Genomic DNA, 17,864 nt, shown 5'->3' on the forward strand with positions numbered 1-17,864 from the left:
TTTGCTTATAATGAGTCTGGTTTACCTGCTTAATAGAGACCAGATCACTTGAGAAAGTGCAATAAAGCATTTCCATATGCCAACTTGAACACTGTACTGTTTGGCGACACAGCTGGTATTGTCCATTGTGTGATTTTATAGTTGTTACAGCCAAGATATTTCAAGTGCTTATTCCATCCTTGCTGCCTTCCACCTCATTTATATCCTCCTGCTCTCTCTCAGCCCGCAAAATCCTCCTGTAATATAATTCATCTATGCGGTGAAATTGTGTGCACTGGCCAGCATTGTTTTTGTGATTCCTGCTCTGACATTTCCATGCAGCATTAGCAGGCAGACAAAGCTCTTTCTGGAACTGGAGGATTTCTTCTGGCGGGAGCATCTGTCTAAGCTGCCATTACCGTATGGCATTAAGGGCAGTGGTATGTTGATTTTTACATGATTCTCCATCATCTCCATTCAGTTTATTCAGATCATTTCTCTCATGTCAGCGATACTTTGTAAAAGGGTGCATGCTTTTTACTTTCTTTTTTCCATATGTTCACACATCTTTACAGGTAAATGTCACAGCCCAAAATAAGTCTTTAAATATTCTGTGAATAGCGCTTTTGTACTCATTTCCCCCCCACCCCCAAATCTTTAACTGCTCCTGTGTTTCCTCCCTCCTCAGAGCTGCTGCTGCTAAAAGTTCTTGCTGTAACTGCAAATTACCAGGAGCCAACCATCACAGAAAAGTAAGTGAGCGCACTTTAGCCAAACTGGCATATCATTCTGAAGCTCGATTCCATTTAACCCAGTGCATCAAATGTTAAATGCTATGAATGCAGATTTTTTTTTTTTAATTAAAGACATTAAAGGCTTTGTATGTGATTTTTTTGATCCAGCAGATGTCGCCCTTGAGCACCAGCATGAAACCAAAACAACTTGCGGTGCATTGTTGTGTTAGCATGCTAATGCTAGCGATCTTTATTATGCTTGTATCGTCACACTGCATGTAAATTTACCTGAAATGAGCGTGATCTAGAAACACAGTTAAGCAGTGAGTACAGTATGTTATTCTTCTTTTCTCTAGTCCCTCAATTAAACAACTTTTATACGTGAGGGGAGGAGTCAGCCGGCCGTCCCGGCGATGTAAACAAACTGAAGATAGGACTCTGAAAACTCTGAAAACATCACAGACAGTGGGACTCGGGTGTTACACCCATTGTAGACAGTCATGACTCACAGAGTTATTTTCAGAGGAGATACTTGATTTATATTATATTTAAGTGTGAAAAAATCACATATATTAATCCTTTAAGCATTGTGATTGGTTCAAGCTGTGTTACAGTGTTAAACATCCTGGTATTTACAGTCCTACAAGATACCAAGATAGATTTTTTTGTTAGAGTCTTGCACTTTTCCACATTACTCTTTCTATAACTCTAATCAAGAATGAAAGTCATATGTCATTTATTAGTGATGGGAATCACCATGATACGATATTATCCCGATACAATACGATATTATTGGGATTTTAAACATTTTGCGATATGCTGAGGATTGCGATACAATATGTTAAGATTGAACTGTTTGAACTGCATATTCTTTCCACTAAACTAAACTAAACCAAGAACAAATATTTAGTCTGTTCATCTCACTTCAGTCTTTTTCTTTATACACAATGAAAGGCTTCATGCTCCTCACAATCTGAACTGTTGGTATTTCAGTCAAATCAAAGACTTCTAACTTTTTTTTTCTCTAAGATTTATTTTTGGGCTTTTTGTGACCTCAATGGAGAGATAGGACAGTGGATAGAGTTGGAAATCAGGATGAGAGAGTGGGGAACAACATGCGGGAAAGAGGCCACGGGTGGGATGCGAACCCGGGCCGCCCGCTTAAGACGACAGCCTTCATACATGGGGCGCACGCACCAACCACTGCGCCACCAGCGCCCCTAGACTTCTAACTTTAACTGGACACAAACATGCATGGACCACTGTAATGCAACTTGTTCAAGTTTTGCAACCCCTTTAGCAATTAAAAATCAAACAAGCATAATTATTTCATAATAATATAATAAAGATGAATCGATATAATGTCGCCACACAAAATTTCATTCCAACTCCAATTCCCCCCAACCTCTCCAGTCGATATCTAACTTTACAAACACTGAAAGAACATTCACCTCAGGATCCATGGAAGGGATACTTTAACATTCATGTGTATATGTGGATTTTTTTTCTCTCGACAGACTTGAATGCAGAACCTGTGTAGTCATAGGAAACGGCTTTGCCATAAAAAACAGCTCCTTGGGAAGCATCATCAACAAATATGACGTGGTCATTCGGTAAGCACAAAGGACAACACCTCATGAAAGTACATTGTTTAAATTTCACATTCATAATAATTTTTTCTGTTGACGTTTGACAAAAAAGAAAGAGACAAAAAAGAGGATGAATGAGTCTTGGTTAAGCTGCTTTGCTAGTTTTTGATTCCATTTAGGAAAAAGATTTGTAGGAGATACTTTATTTACTGTACTGTACTTTATTTAAAGGTCATTATTTATTTTTAGGCCAAAGAGATTTCATAACCACTTTAGTTTTTTCAGGATTTTAAGGGCTGAGTTAGGAACTGAGAGATCATTGCTAGTTGATCTTTAAAAAACTGTAAATGGATATCTGAGTCAGAATCTGAAGTTGCCTTGGCTGTGAGCTAATGATGGACAGTATCCGCCTGTGTGACTGTTTGACCCTGACATAGAGACATAGAGCCAATTAGCAATCCTTTGGGTCAAGTACATTTCTGTAAAGGAGAACAGAAAGGTTTTAGTTTACTCATGGACAAAGGCGCTCTGACTTTACAGACTTGGAATGAGCCCATGCATTCTGAGTTTTTATAAGCCTCTTCTAAACAGCCAGAAGTTGGCATGGCCACAATGCATTCCCCCCCCCCCCCCCCCCCCCCCCCTCCCATCAGCCCCTACCTCACTCCCTCCTACCCTCCCTCATCTCTCAGAAGCTTATCATTCTCTGGCCAAGTAGAGTAAGGTTAATGACATTCAGAAAAAACATTGCATGCCTGAGACTTTGACGTCATCTGGCTGGTTCTGTCATTGAAATATGACTAGACTCTGTTAAAGTCTGGACTCAAGTTTGCAAAGTGCAGCCTCATCACTCAAACAAAACAAGGTCTCTGTCTGTGCCTGACCACTTGATGTTTCTTTTGCTCATGGAATGATTCATCATGTGTTTTTTTAAGACAAACTTGTGTCAAAAATGTGTTTAAAGTAATTCAAGTGCCAATATTGTGCAATGCCAATACTTTTCTGTAGGCTTTATTTTGAATAATTATTTTTAGACAGTCAGCTGTAGGAAATGACAGGTGGTATGTGGAGGCTGGTTACTGGTTCTTACTGGTAGATCCCTAGAGAGAACAAAAACAAAAAATGCAGAAAAAAATTGTCAATTTTGAGCTATAGCAATGATTGACCAGAAATCTGTCAGATGGGTACAGTCCACAGTGGAACAGATTATTTTGTCAGTTTGAAGGAGACATTTCTAATTGTGGAAATTCAAAGACTTTTGTGTTAGCCGTGCTGTGTGCATCTGATTTGCTAATCAGGTGCACACAGCACGGCAGGAGCTGTAGGAGCTGCCTTTGTCAACAAAGCTGTCAATCATTGCATTTTATACAAATTTAAAGCATCAAAAACGCTAATTCAAAATAAACGTACAAATAAAGATGACTTGAACACAAATTGGTGTGATAATAACTAGCTTCCCTGAAGAAACCGGCTTTGACAAAGAATTATCTGATATGGATTTAGATATCATAGTTTGACCCATGTCCTATCTCTTAACACTGAGGAGGCGGGGTTTGTGACCTGTACTGCAGGGGGAGCTCTAAATCTTTTGGCTTCACTTTCAGGTGGCCGTTGCGCTGTCCATCTTGATATACAGTAAATGGAATCAAGTCACATTACGAATGACTTTAATTTAAGATATTTTAAAGGACAACCCTAAACTATGTTACAGTAAGTTTAAAATAATTATAGCTGTAATTACTGCTGATAAATATTGTGATGTATCTGATATCTGATGCCTGATATCTAACCAAATAGCAAGAGCGTAGATCCCCTATGCTGTTAGCTTCAATAACGAATAGACCCCGTCCTGATGGTGTGCTGTGGTGTAAAAATACAGTTATTGCACATTGATGATTTCAGATATGCTGACACTGAATGTCAAATTGCCCTTATTGACAAGACAAAAACACTTGTAATTGGCTCTTCTCCCTTGAGTGACATATCAAATTCTGGCTATGTTCAATGTGACCCCAGTCAGAGTCCATTGCTTGTTAAGCGTATATTAAAGGCTGTATTGTTGTGTTAGCATGCTAATGCTAGTGATCTTTATTATGCTCGTATCTTCACACTGCATGTAAATTTACCTGAAATGAGCGTGATCTAGAAACACAGTTAAGCAGTGAGTACAGTATGTTATTCTTCTTTTCTCTAGTCCCTCAATTAAACAACTTTTATACACGAGGGGAGGAGTCAGCCGGCTGTCCTGACGATGTAAACAAAGTGAAGATAGGACTCTGAAAACTCTGAAAACATCACAGACAGTGGGACTCGGGTGTTACACCCATTGTAGACAGTCATGACTCACAGAGTTATTTTCAGAGGAGATACTTGATTTCTATTATATTTAAGTGTGAAAAATCACATATAAAGACTTTAACAGACAGCCGAAATGTGTGAATTTTTTACGTACAAAGACACCTCTGCGTAAATGTTTATCGCATTTATAATCACTAGCAAGGAAACTAAACAGTATAAAAATCATAAAAGGCATTCCCAATCTCTCGTCTACTTGCTTCAACTCTTGCAGAGCCTATTCTGACATTGATATTGTATAGCTGGAGTGTCTTTTCCTGAATCTCAATAATGCAGATGGTGAATGCAGGTGAACATTGGCCAAAAGAAGGAGCAATTACAATCACAACACCCAGGTTCAAAGTTGTTCCCTCAGTAGTTCAGAGGTCCTGACTAGTTATCTTTGTGATTAAACTCAAACGTGTAAATTTCCCTGGATGTGGTCACTGTCTCAGGTTGAACGATGCCCCGGTAAGAGGCTACGAGGATGACGTGGGGAACAAGACCACCATGAGGTTCTTCTACCCGGAGTCGGCTTCTTACAACCCGGGACTACACAACGAGCCGAGCACACTTATGGTCCTTGTGCCTTTCAAGCTGCAAGATCTACGGTGGCTTAAAGAGATCCTTTATAATGAGAAGAGGGTACAGGATATGTGTGAGAATGCACTCTCTCACACTCAAAACTCACACACACAAAAAAACACACTTTGCATCCTACCCTGTCTCCCCCTCTTTCCTCGCTCTCAACACTTAGCTTAGCTTCTTATCCAGCCACCCATAACTGAAACAAATACTTGAAAGGTTCCGCTTCAGCGATGTCAATGCCCGTTAGATTTAAATGAAGTTTCCATCGCAGACATCCCTCACTCTGTTGCTCCCAGCAGCCCCCCCCCCCCTGCTAATAGTTGCACGGTCATTACCTTCTAATTTGCACATCAGTTCGGTTGCTGCAGGACATGAGGGAGTAATAGGTTCAATTGCATCTCTGTCCGGTAAATGAACTCTGTGTGCTAACTGAGATTAGCAATCTTTGACCCATTTCTTGCCCTTTTGTTCCCTTTTCAGTATAAAAAAAAAAAAACAGCCTGTGTTTTTATCTTTTCCTGTGTTTATGTGCATTCCAGGTCAGGAAAGGCTTTTGGAAGCCGCCTCCCCAGATCTGGTTGGGTGACGTCAGTAAAATCAGAGTGCTGGACCCTCACTTTCTGCACCAGACTGCAGACAGACTGCTCCAGATCCCTCTCTACCCCAAGAGCAAACAGGTGAGAGGTCACTTTAACTTCCCTGGTTTCAGAATCAGAATCAGAAATACTTTATTAATCCCACAGGGAAATTCAGTCATTACAGTTGCTCCAAAATATACAGTATAACAGTAGAAATATAGTAATAAAAATATTAATCAAATAGAATAGGAATGTAAGTAAGATTTCAATAATAGGTACCTTGAGAGTCATAATGCTACAGGTGTTGAGATTTAAATTCTGGAACCTGGAAATTCTTATTCTGGTCCGCACACAGAATGATTGCTCTAACTTCAGTAAGAGCAGAGAACAAATCGCTAACTCATCAGCCTCTGTAGGTCTATTACTTTGGTTGGAGATGCCTCTCCTTTGTTGCTGCAAATAAATTGTGTCCCTATCTGCATCTTCCCACTAGAGTCCTTCTCTCTCGTTTGTCCCCCCCGTTCTCCCATGCCCCCTGTTCCCTCCTCTCGCCCTTCACCACTTCCCACATGAATGTTAACAAGGCTGGATGGAGCGTCCACTGATTAGCCACACGGCTCCTCGAGTGATCCATCTCCAGCTCTGTGATAAACTGTTTACCAGAAGAGTCACTTCTCTTGAAATGTTAGCCGGGTCAATATGCAATTCTGGTGGATCCAATTACTGCAAAACATAATGAAGATTAGCTTCTGCTCAGCATTCTGCTCATCTCATTACAAGATAAGCTCCTCTCGTCTGTGAGGCTGTGCAGTGAGTGAGTGACTCCTCTGAGATAATTGGCTTCGGAAAGAAGGCCAAAAATATTGTGTAAATTTCAACCAGATGCGTTTTTTTAAAGAAAAGGAAAGCTCCCTGCAGAACTTCTCTGCAACGCTATACAATGCTTTTTTTTCTTTTTTACCTGGAAACTGTCCAGGTTTAATGACAGTTTTTTTTCTGGGTTTCAGGGTTAAGCTGAACTTAATTAAGCATGATTTGTGACTTGGCTCTGTGAAGCAGTTATGAAAGTAGTAGACAAAGGTGGAAGGAAACCAGTTCATCTAAGCACAACAAACTAGAGTGGAAACCTAACCACAAGCTAACTCTATGGCTAATAAGAAGTGATTGTGCAATGAGAAAACATGACACACTGCATTTGTTTCAAAGCACAATTGATCTGTTTTTGTTTCACAAACTGGACTTTGACCCCTTTTTGCCTTGGATAGTTTGTTCCCTTCCCTCACTGGACTATTACTCATGTGGAGGGGAAGCTTTACTGGCCCGCTGCATCCCTTCTGCCTAGTGGGGCTAGTTGTGTGTTTCTGGTGGGGGATTGTCTCTGATGTGCGTCGGGGGCCAAGTCTTGTTTTGGATCTGCTTGTTCCCCTTTCTCTGAGCCCTTTTTTTTTTTTTTTTTTTAATAGTTAAGGGGGAGAGGGGTGTTACCCTTTAGACTGTAGTACAAACACAACTGGCTGCTGCATGAAAAGAGTGAGCAGTGGGAAGGCAGCAATCCTACAGGCGACCAGCGGGCGCGCTCGCCAGGAGCTCTGCACCATCTGCACACAGACTGTATGGAGGGAGTGTAGGGGAAAGGATTGTGGGGAGGAGGAGAAGAAGAAAGAAAGGGGGGGGGCATTAGTGATAGGGAGAACTGGAGCCTACCTTTGGTGTTTTAACAGTGGTACAATATCTTGAAATCAATTATTTTTACTCAATGCTACACATATGTGTATGACCTTAGGTATAGTGTTTAAAACATCAACATGTTTTTTTATACTTTCCCTTTTTTTTCTGTCCTTGAGTATTTCCACATCCATTAGAAACCAGCAAGGGGTCCTGAATACAGAATGTAGACCTCCTCTTTGCAGGCACGCTACCCTCCCTCAGCTAATGATCCTGCCAGATACACAAGGACCCCCTTTAAGACACACACACACACACACACACACATACACACACAAATCTCATACTTGTGCACATGCAACTACTTCTCTGTTCAGTGCAGTTTTTTTCTCTCCTAACTTTTATGCATTGAACACATAACTCTCATGTTCACACCCCGTCTCCCTAAGCACAGCCTTTTGTGGAGTTCCTTAGGTCTCTCCCCCCCCCCCCCCCCCACTGTCGTTGTTGCTCACCAAGGCTCCAAGGGCCTGCGTCCAAACTATGCGCCGGGCCGGCTGCAGAGCTCTGGTGTTGGCCCGTGAGCCGGCGACCGCATGAGGCTAATACACACAGAATGTCAGCTGTGTCCCATTGCGGGGTGCTCATTAGTTTCTGAATTAAAGGAAAAAAAAACTGTTTAAAAGCAACTTGGTTTAGAATAATGCTTCATAAGGAAAAGAAGAATACAGGATGTTGAAGACTGATGGGTGCCCTGTGCACAGCCGTGCTACTTATCCAGGGTGCAGCTAGATCAGGAACAGACAGCTTTCAAGACCAGAGTAATCCAGCACATACCAGGATTGTTCAGATTGATTTAGAAATATAATGCATGTAAAACATTGGAGCAAACCAAGCTTTTAGCAAAGTGGCTTCCTCAGGTTTGCTGAACACTTGATTAGTGTCAGGTGTGAGTTTACAAGACGTCTTGTATTTTGTATCAATCACAGCAGAGCTTTAAACACAAGCTATGTTTGATTGGATGTTTGCTTATTGCATCCTAGCTGACCATTACATCAGAACATCATTTCCCCCCTTCCCACCCAATCGCCACCTAGCAGACAGTTAAATGAGCATCAGCATAGACTAAGACTGGAAAACAGAAGGAAAATCCAAGTCTGGCTTTTCCCAAAAGTAACATCATCTGCCGACCAACATCTGTGAGGCTGCCAAACTGGGTGAGACTTGAGGAAACCACTGCTGCCTGCCATGAGATATAACACCACACACAACCATGACTTGTCGTTTCCAACAGACAGAAAAAAGCAAAAGATGATTATAAGATGGAAATATTTTATGCACATTTGTATCTGAATGAATGGATGGATCACAAAAGCCTTGCAGTGTTCTGGAAAAAAACCCCAGTGTTTTAGGGAATCTGTAAACGCTGGTTAGTGGAGATGTTAGACGTGCAATAGAAATGTGCTTGCAGACAGGACAGAACTTGATGATCACATGGAAAGTGGTGGAGAAGAGAGGCATGACTGTGGGGAAAGGGTGCTGCCTTTTTTTGGGAGAGGGATGGAAAGAAAGGTTTCTTCTTGTTGCTCGCGGTCATCTGGGCGTGATTCTTCTCGCCCCTGTGGACAATGGGTAATCATTGACGGAGTCATATGGGACATGGCAAACAACACAAGCAATTATGTGTGTGCACTGTAAGACCCACCAGGGACAACACAACCAAACATGCCTCCTCTCATTAAGTCTCACATTAGCTTTATTTCTCTGCAGTGCCAGAGGGGTCTGATAATGTCCCTTATACTGTTTAGCTTCCAGGAAAGGCAGATCCCAAGTGACAGGCATTAAAACAGAGGAAATATGCATTTTGTCACTATCTGCTGCATCGAGATCTGCTTTGTGTCATGCCTCACTGGATAGTCCCATTTTCTTTTTAAAAGACAAGCATTTAGACACAGGGTGAGGTGGAACATTGTAAACAGACAAAGGTCCCCAGCTAGAACCAAACCAGTTAACCTGGAAATCTTTTATTTGTATATAGTCTCTTTCGTGTTGGCCAGGAGGTTTTCAAAATTCAGAGTGCGAGTTGGAATACATTTTTCTCGTCCTCTTTTGTTCTTATTTCTTTACGTGTCTTATTTTGACCCGTCCCGGTGGAAGATAGCATAAATACATTTGAACATGACACAGCTGTTTTCACCAACTCCTGCATTCACTTTTTAATTACCTTTCAAAGGGAATAGATGCATCATCATTGTCGACTCATTCACCCAGCATTCAATAACTACTCCCGAGTCCGATGAATGAATCAAAGTGTACAGAAGATGAATTTTCACGAGCAGAAGAAGTGTGTAAACAAAGAACCTACATTAGAAAAGAATGACTAAATGTCTGACTGCCGTCTATCTGGCTACAAAGAGATTTAATTTAGGTAATATTTGTGCTCCCTTTCTTTGGTTGGATTGGTGTTTTCTTAAATCAATTGATCCCTTTAACTGTAGGAAGGATAATAGAAAAGGGCATTCAAGTATTTGACTCAACTCTATTGTCTCTGATATTGTTTTGACATTGAATACCGTTGAGATGACATCTGTTGCTAGGAAACCAGGTGCTAGAGGAAGCCACAGGGACCAACACAAAACCAAGGTTCCTGTCCTCATTTGATCCAGGGATGTTGTAGCTCATTGTCATTGTTTTAAACAATGTCTTAATATAGTTATGTTATTAATTTAGTGGGTTTATTCATGTAATTTATTATATTGTCTATAGGCAGATAGATGTATAAAGTGTATTGTCTGTCCCTACAGTTACATAGATTATCATTTGACAAGGCTCAAACAATAAGCACAACTTTAAATATACACATTTAAAAAACACAACACAAAGTAAAGACATTCAAAGAGGACTGTTAAAAACAACAGCTGTTAAAAAGGGCTCTATTTGATTTTGTTCAGCGTGGTTATTGCAGATTTTTTGTAGATGCTTTTCCGGGCCAGGAGGGACTCTGTAACTGGAAGAAGAGGTGGAGGGGGTAAGAGGGGTCATCTGTGATCAGGGTGGCTCTCTCGATCACAGAGCAGTCATACAGTTCAGAGACGGTAGTTTGTGGTGAAGCGATTATCTTGTTGGCCTGATTAATTATGCGGGAGAGTTTGGATTTGTGTTTGGTGCTGAGGGAAGTTGTACCAGGAGGAGATATTAGTGAGGATGGATTCAATAAGTGTTTGGTAAACCAGAGTTAAAATGTGTTTTCTGATGGGACGTTGGTGGTTGGTGCGCGCACATGTGGAGGGTTTGGTCCTCCAGGCGGGCGGCCCGGGTTCAGTTCCCACCTGTGGCTCCTTCCCTGCATGTCATTCCACTCTCTCTCTCTCTCTCCCTGATTTCAGACTTTATCCACTGTCCTATCTCTCCATTAGGGGCACAAAAAGACCAAAAAATACATCTTTGAAATGTGTTTTCTGACAAGAAGAGTCAGGTGGAAGCTCTGTAACTTCTATGTTTTTGTGTCTGATGACCCCACTGAAACTGTGACTCACTGTTTTCATAGTGGTTGGCTACTTTGGTGTTGTTCTCAATAGCAGCTATTCAAATTAAGCCTCGATTCCTGACTAGCGCTGTAGTGAAAGATATGATATGTGAGTTTTTTTTTTATGAACATGAATAATAATCTCAGTATTGTGCCATCCATTCGATGATTTCCAAAAGGTGAAAACAAGGATTTCAGCAAAGGTCAGGGTATTGGGGGGTTAAGCATACAGTCTGTTTAACTGTGTACACATTTACTTACTTTATTTTCAACCTAGTAACAACAAAGTGTGTGACCCAAAAAAACTATTTTCTGTAGAATTTGACTCTTCATGTGGGAAATGAGTCTGGAGTTGTTTTTAGTATAGCTTACATCACGAGTACTCTTCCTAAGAACAGACAGTGATAAGCTTGTGACTAAGCTGTTGGAAAGCTACCAGAGAACAGGGTGAGGCTTACAATACTAAATGTTGCAAACTTTTTCTGTTAAGTCATCAAGCTCTTTAAAAAAACGTACTACAAGCTCACAAGACGTTACATGTTTACATTACACAACATTCAATTTGCAGAAAGTCTTTCCAGAGAGCTCACAAGACGTTACATGTTTACATTACACAACATTCAATTTGCAGAAAGTCTTTCCAGAGAGACTGAAAGACAAGTGTAAACAACTTCTGAAGGAACAAGAGCTAGATGTAATCAGAAGTTAGCATGTCATAAGCTTATGGAGTTTCACAACACTTAAGTCCTGGAGTTATTGGATGGCAGTCTGCTCATGTAAAATATTTGTGGTGAGTAACTACTCATACAATTCTTTGCCCTCTTCTACCATCTAGTGGTGAAATGAGAGACTGCAGTCCTGCATGCTTTAAGAGTGTGAAAGGGGCCCTGCTCTAGGCTTGACAGTGTGGGGCAATGCCCCACAACATTCTCTGACTACCCGACCAAATCATCCCGCTTCAACTCAAAATGTGATGTTTATTTTGTCTGTATCGCTTTAACCAATCTTAAACATGTCACTTTCAAATACTCAAAGTTTGATTGGTATATAAGAAACTGGATACAGCAGGGGGATCAGTTACTTCACTACACACAGATCACGACTCAGTTGCTTTGCCTACTTCGCTCACACTCTGTGACTTGAGATGTAGCAGTTAGCTTGTGCTTGTGTTCAGTTTCACTTTACACCTAGTGGCAAACTCCTCTAAAAAAACAAAAAAGTGAGTGGTTCACTCACAGTCTGTTTAATTGATTGCTCGCTCTCTCTCTCTCTCTCTCTCTCTCTCTCTTTCTCTGAGCACCTGTGACAGTAGAATTTGTATTTGTAGAAAATAGTCATGTGTAGCAGTACATTTGAAGTCAGGAGTTGAAAACATGTAGACTTTATTGTCTCTCCCAAAATCACAACACAACAGGTACACCTTCACAAGTTCTTCATTGCAGGTGCACAAATCCTATTTTACCAATCACAAATTAGGGAACTAATACGGTCACATTTTTCCTACAGCTTCTTGCAGTGAATATGGAGCAAACACATTCACACAGCTGTAGAATTCTTTTTTTCTTTGATATTTTTCTATCACAAACACAAGTCAATAACTACAACTGCTGCGAGTCTCTAATGCACAAATCACTTTTGCTCCACATTTACTGAGATATTAAGTGCAAAAGAAATGTGTGCAATGTGAGCCAGAGGGGTTGGGAGTTTGCTTTTTACCACGCCCTAATTGTTCCCCAAACTCCTTTTTCCTTCTTTTTTTTCTGAGTGCTGAGTCTCAGTCGTCACCTACGAACTAGATTGAACCAGAAAGCTAACGTTTTGCTAGCGAGATTTAAAGTAAAAAACTTGGCTTACCAATAACAATCAGTAAATATAAGTTTATCGTATGTTTAACAACAACACTTGCTCGCTATCCAGCACTATCACAGGTGCTCAGAAGTTTTGCTCCAAAAATACTCTTTCTCGCTCTCTGTTACAGTGAACCAATTTGTCTAAACCTCGGGGCACCACTGTTATGGTACTGTAAATGATCAGTCAACATTGCCCCCCCCCCCCCCCCCCCCCCCCCAATCAAAGTAGTCTAGAACCAGGCCTGGTGTCAAACATTTATTCTTGCTGTCACTAAACACTCAATCTGAAGCACATTTCAACAGGTGCATGTACATTCCACTATCCTTGATGTTTGACTTTACACCACAATTAAAACAAACAATTTAATCCTAGAGCTTCTACTTTAATCAATTGAAATCCTCTCAAAGTTTACATGATTCTGACAGCGTGTCTGACTTAAGTGAAAAATCCCATGCAATGAAATTTTGGGAAGGTTTTGAGTTACTTTAAGAATGTTTTGGTACTTTTATTCTAGCTGTCTGACGGGCTGTCTTTTTTATGCTACCACTCTGAGTTGCTCATGAGAGTTTGAATTGCCACTCATGAGGGTTTTAAGAAGTTTAAAGATCACATCTCCTCCTTCTCTTCTTCAGTGTAAATAAGTCTCAGAGCTCCCAAAAACATGTGTGTGAAGTTTCTTGTTCTAAATCCTCTCTGATCCTGTATTTGATCACGTCTATAAACCCCTCTATTTCAGCCCTGCTCAGAACAGGCTGTTTCTGTGTCTGTACCTTTAAATATGTAAATGAGCTGTGTCTGACCCCTCTCTGGAAAGGCTTAGGCTTTCTTGCACCATGTCCTATTGTTTACGGTGAGAAGGCAGACTCAGAGGGCAGAACAAACACCTAGCTGTGGGAGTGTCACCCACCTGGGGGAGGGGTTACTGCCCTTGTGATGTCACAATAGTATATTAACATAGTATATTAACATTGTCTTAGTAAACATAGTATTACTATATATCCCGGTTTGTGCACTGGTATTTATCCCAGTTGTGTCAGGTATGTTATATGTAGGTATATTGATATTTAATGTTCCTTGTGTGTGTAGGCATGACTCACATGCTTTAACTGCACATGTTATGGATGTCTGTGTTCTACAGAGGATATCTCTATGTCTATGATATCTCTATGTTGAATTTATCTTTATTATATTACGCTACTTAAATAATGCATCTCCATGTTTTTGGTACCTGATGAATTTGATGAATTTCAGCTGTGTGGGGTCACTAACCCCCTGACCCTACGCTTTCAAGTCTGAGTAAGAGCATGTTGGCTCGTAATGTCACTTGATAATAAATCTTTAACAGAAGCTCCTTGGTGTGTGATATTAAGAGGTTTTTCATGACTTGTCTTTGCAGTAAACTGTCATTTGTTTCTTTTCTTTTTTCTCCTTCCATCAGCCAGTGCATCCCACCACGGGTTTACTCGCTGTGTTTGTATCTCTCAACTACTGTGATGTGGTCCACATTGCTGGTTTTGGGTACCCCAACTCAAAGAGCCAAAGACACCCTATCCATTACTATGGCTATGACACCATGAAGTCTATGAAGGTGAGTAGTAGTCTTCTGCAGTACTGAAAATACACTCTGTTTACACATTCTGAATACTGATGCAAGCCCTCTGTCTCTGCAGAACTCCTACCATGACCTCAATCATGAGGCTGAAGCCTTAAAAAGACTGGAGGATTCAGGAGCCATTTTTTACCTGCACCCGCATTTATGATACACAATCTGGTTCAGTCAATTTAACCCAAAAAAACGATTGAACACCAAATCACATCTGAATCCTGGTTTGATCCAGATCAGATCTTAATGTGCCTTCTGCATTAGGATCAGACAATTGCTGGATCACTTAGTCCTCCTTTTGTAACATGAGTGTCAGAGGTGTATCTCTGGAGAATGTTATCACTGGCACCTTATATTTCCTATGATTTCTCAAGTAGAGTAACCTTAGCACTTTGTAAGATGTTTAAAGGTTTGTAACAACTTGCACAGTTGTACCTATTCATGGTGAAACCACGTGTATGTTTGTTATAACACTTTTCTGGGAAAACATTTGTGTCTGATTGTGTTGGATGTCGGATAATTCCAATGATGTTTGTTTTAAGGTCATGTAACAGGGGTTTTAAATGCTGCATCACGGGAGCATTTTATATCTACGGCGCAAATGTTTGTTTTTTTTGGGCCATTTTTGCCTTTATTGGGTAGAACAGCTGAAGAGAGCAAGAAATGTTGGGAGGAGAGAGTGGGGGATGATGACATGCAGCAAAGTGCGGGGAGGGATTCGAACCCACAGCCGCTGCTATGAGGACAATAGCCCCTGTACTTGGGGCACGCAACATAACCGCCTCTTTTTTTTGTCCAGAGACTTCATGGATATCATTTAGCTGTGAAACGAATCATCCTACACTATTCCTTTGTGAATACACCTCAACATGGTGTGACTTTAATTTGATGGGGTTTTTAAATGAAGTCTGAATCTTCTTGCTGTTGAACTTCAATCTTATTTACAGTTAAATGGGGATTTGTTTTTGTAAACTTCACTTTCAGTCTGTTTTATTTTGAATGAATGGAAAATGAATTGATCTAAATCCTGATATGCAATGTACACAGCTGGAGAAAATTCAGTTTACTGTTAGAATTCTTGGACTGGAAATACTTCTTGTATTTTGCTCATTTTATGATGGTTTTCTAATTTATTTAATCTTTTTTTTAAATTGAAACAATACTGGTAACTGGTACCACTGGATGTTTTTTATTGTACAGAAGTGAATAAATTTTTGATTGAGGAGATCAGAATGAAATTCATGTGAGTGTTTTTTTTTTAATTGGTGATGAAGTGAACAAAAAACAAGTAGGTGCACATAGAAATAGTAAATGGACTTGGAGCTTGTATAACGCTTTTCTAATCTTCTGACTACTCAAAAAGCGCTTTAACAACGCATATTACACCTACACATTCACACACTGATGGTAGAGGTTTCTATGTAAAGTGTCCATCAGAAGTAACTAATCCCATTCATACATACATGCATATGCCACCGACAGCATTGGGAGCAACTTGGGGTTAAGTGTCTTGCCCAAGGACACATCTGAAATGTGGCCGCAGGAGCTGGGGATCGAACCCTTAACCTTCCGGTTGAGAGACGACCGACTCTACCAACCTAGAAACAACAACGAAAGCAAAAACAAAAAAACACAAACCAGCAGCAAATAACACGAAACAGCAAAGACACAATATATTAATACAGATGATACATTTAAAGGAGATATGGTGAAGTCAAGAAGTAACTTTGTTTTATGTTGAGGTTATCAGAGAGGTAATGTTTGGAGATGGTGTGTGGCAGTGTAATGCATCAAAGTGAGGAGCTGCAAGTGCTCAAGAGAAGAAAAAAAAAAGACTGAAAAAAAAACATATAATGAAAGAAAAATGATAAAAATTAAATCAAAGGCATGGTGGTAATGTAATGTAACCATCATAAAAAAGACAAAAGTACAGTGCTAAAAAAAAATGTCATTCACCCGTTTTATTTTTTTGTTTAGCTTTATTCAAGAAGAGTAATGCGCATATACAGTCAGGTAAAAAAAAACAATATTACAATGTAAATCAAGCAAAAGGCAGATTAAATAACTAAATAACATACAGTAGCCTACATAAAGGAAAGTACAAATGAAAGACAGTAATATACAGAATATAAATAAAATAAACCAATAAAGACGTTTAAATAGTGAAATCATTATTTAAATAGAGGGGGAAAGGTTTATAATAATGTATACATTTGTTTTATTTTCTGTTGTAATTTAAGATAGAGATTTCAGTAGGGACTTTAACTCTAGATTAAAAATGTACTCAATTAATCCATGCTCATTTGTTTTGATTTGTAGGCGCACGTCAAGTGACGATTTACATTTAATTTTGCACGTGTTAGTATCAAGCTATACTTTCCTTCCAATATCACTGTCACCACTAGATGGCAGCCCTCCTCTATAACGTTCACTTTATATACAGTAAACAGTTTACTGCACTGCACATGGTGCATTCATGCAGCAGCCCATCTGAAAGTGCCTGAGGTAATGGTAACAGTACATGTACAGGAACACATGTACAGTATGGACATCTGGAGAACCAGGAAACACTGCAGAACACTTATAATTGAGATTGACTTACATACTTTTGCCCTAAGTGACAGATGTTAATGGTGCTTTCTGCTCACTGTACACACCGAGGTATATGAGTGTTGACATAAATAGAGCTGTGCCTTTGGCATGTGTAAAGCAGCCTTACTCATATTGTACAAAATCAGCAGTGACAAGGACCAGATCGTCAGCTTAGGTCTGAGTGACAAGCATCATCTGATGTGCTGCCAATCATAGGGATGCCTTTATAAAGTCTTCTTCTACATTAGCTACAGCTAATTATAAGAGTGCCAGCTTCATTATTGCACTACATTCTTAATAATCTGATGTGATTTTTTTCTTTCTAATTCAAGTGATTCTCTCTCCAGTGAAGTGTTGAATATCTGAATAGTGAAGTAGACCGTCTCAAGGTCAGATTCTAAGACAAGTACCTTTGTAGTGTTGGTAAGATGTGCTCTGCTGGTGTCTGCCAGTGGAGCTCAAACACACATCAATGACAGGATGTTTAAAATACCATGTAATAATCCTATTATTGTACACATTAGCTCAGCTGTGTGTTCTGTGCTGCCTAAATCTGTGTGTTGAGCCTGCATATCGCTGATACCACAATCACACGCCTACTCTCATATTCAGTTATCTACAGCCGGTCAGTTGATGGTGCTAACTGATTTTCTTGTTGCTGAAACCCAATCTGAAAAAAAACAAAACGTCCTTTTCATCCCATTTAAAGCCTGTCATTTCCATTCTGAGAGCGATCCATTATGTATAGAAGGTGTATCGTTTCACACTGTAAAACCATTCGCCTAACCTCCTTTTCCATGCATTCAAACGTGTTTTAAAAAAGCA

The 17,864-nt window shown here is 40.1% G+C and overlaps 1 protein-coding gene across 1 annotated transcript in view; it reads left to right on the top strand.

Moving 5' to 3' along the window:
• Positions 1-15,685, top strand: part of st3gal4 (ST3 beta-galactoside alpha-2,3-sialyltransferase 4) — a 35,215-nt gene extending 19,530 nt beyond the window's left edge. The window contains exons 6-12 of the mRNA XM_020649063.3: positions 322-419; positions 668-731; positions 2,231-2,326; positions 5,092-5,281; positions 5,764-5,901; positions 14,283-14,432; positions 14,515-15,685. Of these exons, the coding sequence (XP_020504719.1) occupies positions 322-419; positions 668-731; positions 2,231-2,326; positions 5,092-5,281; positions 5,764-5,901; positions 14,283-14,432; positions 14,515-14,604 (826 nt within the window). The 3' untranslated portion in view covers positions 14,605-15,685. The remainder of the gene's footprint in view (positions 1-321; positions 420-667; positions 732-2,230; positions 2,327-5,091; positions 5,282-5,763; positions 5,902-14,282; positions 14,433-14,514) is intronic.
• Positions 15,686-17,864: the final 2,179 nt, after the last annotated feature.

Source organism: Labrus bergylta, chromosome 11 (assembly GCF_963930695.1).
Source record: "Labrus bergylta chromosome 11, fLabBer1.1, whole genome shotgun sequence".
Classification (NCBI taxonomy): domain Eukaryota; kingdom Metazoa; phylum Chordata; class Actinopteri; order Labriformes; family Labridae; genus Labrus; species Labrus bergylta.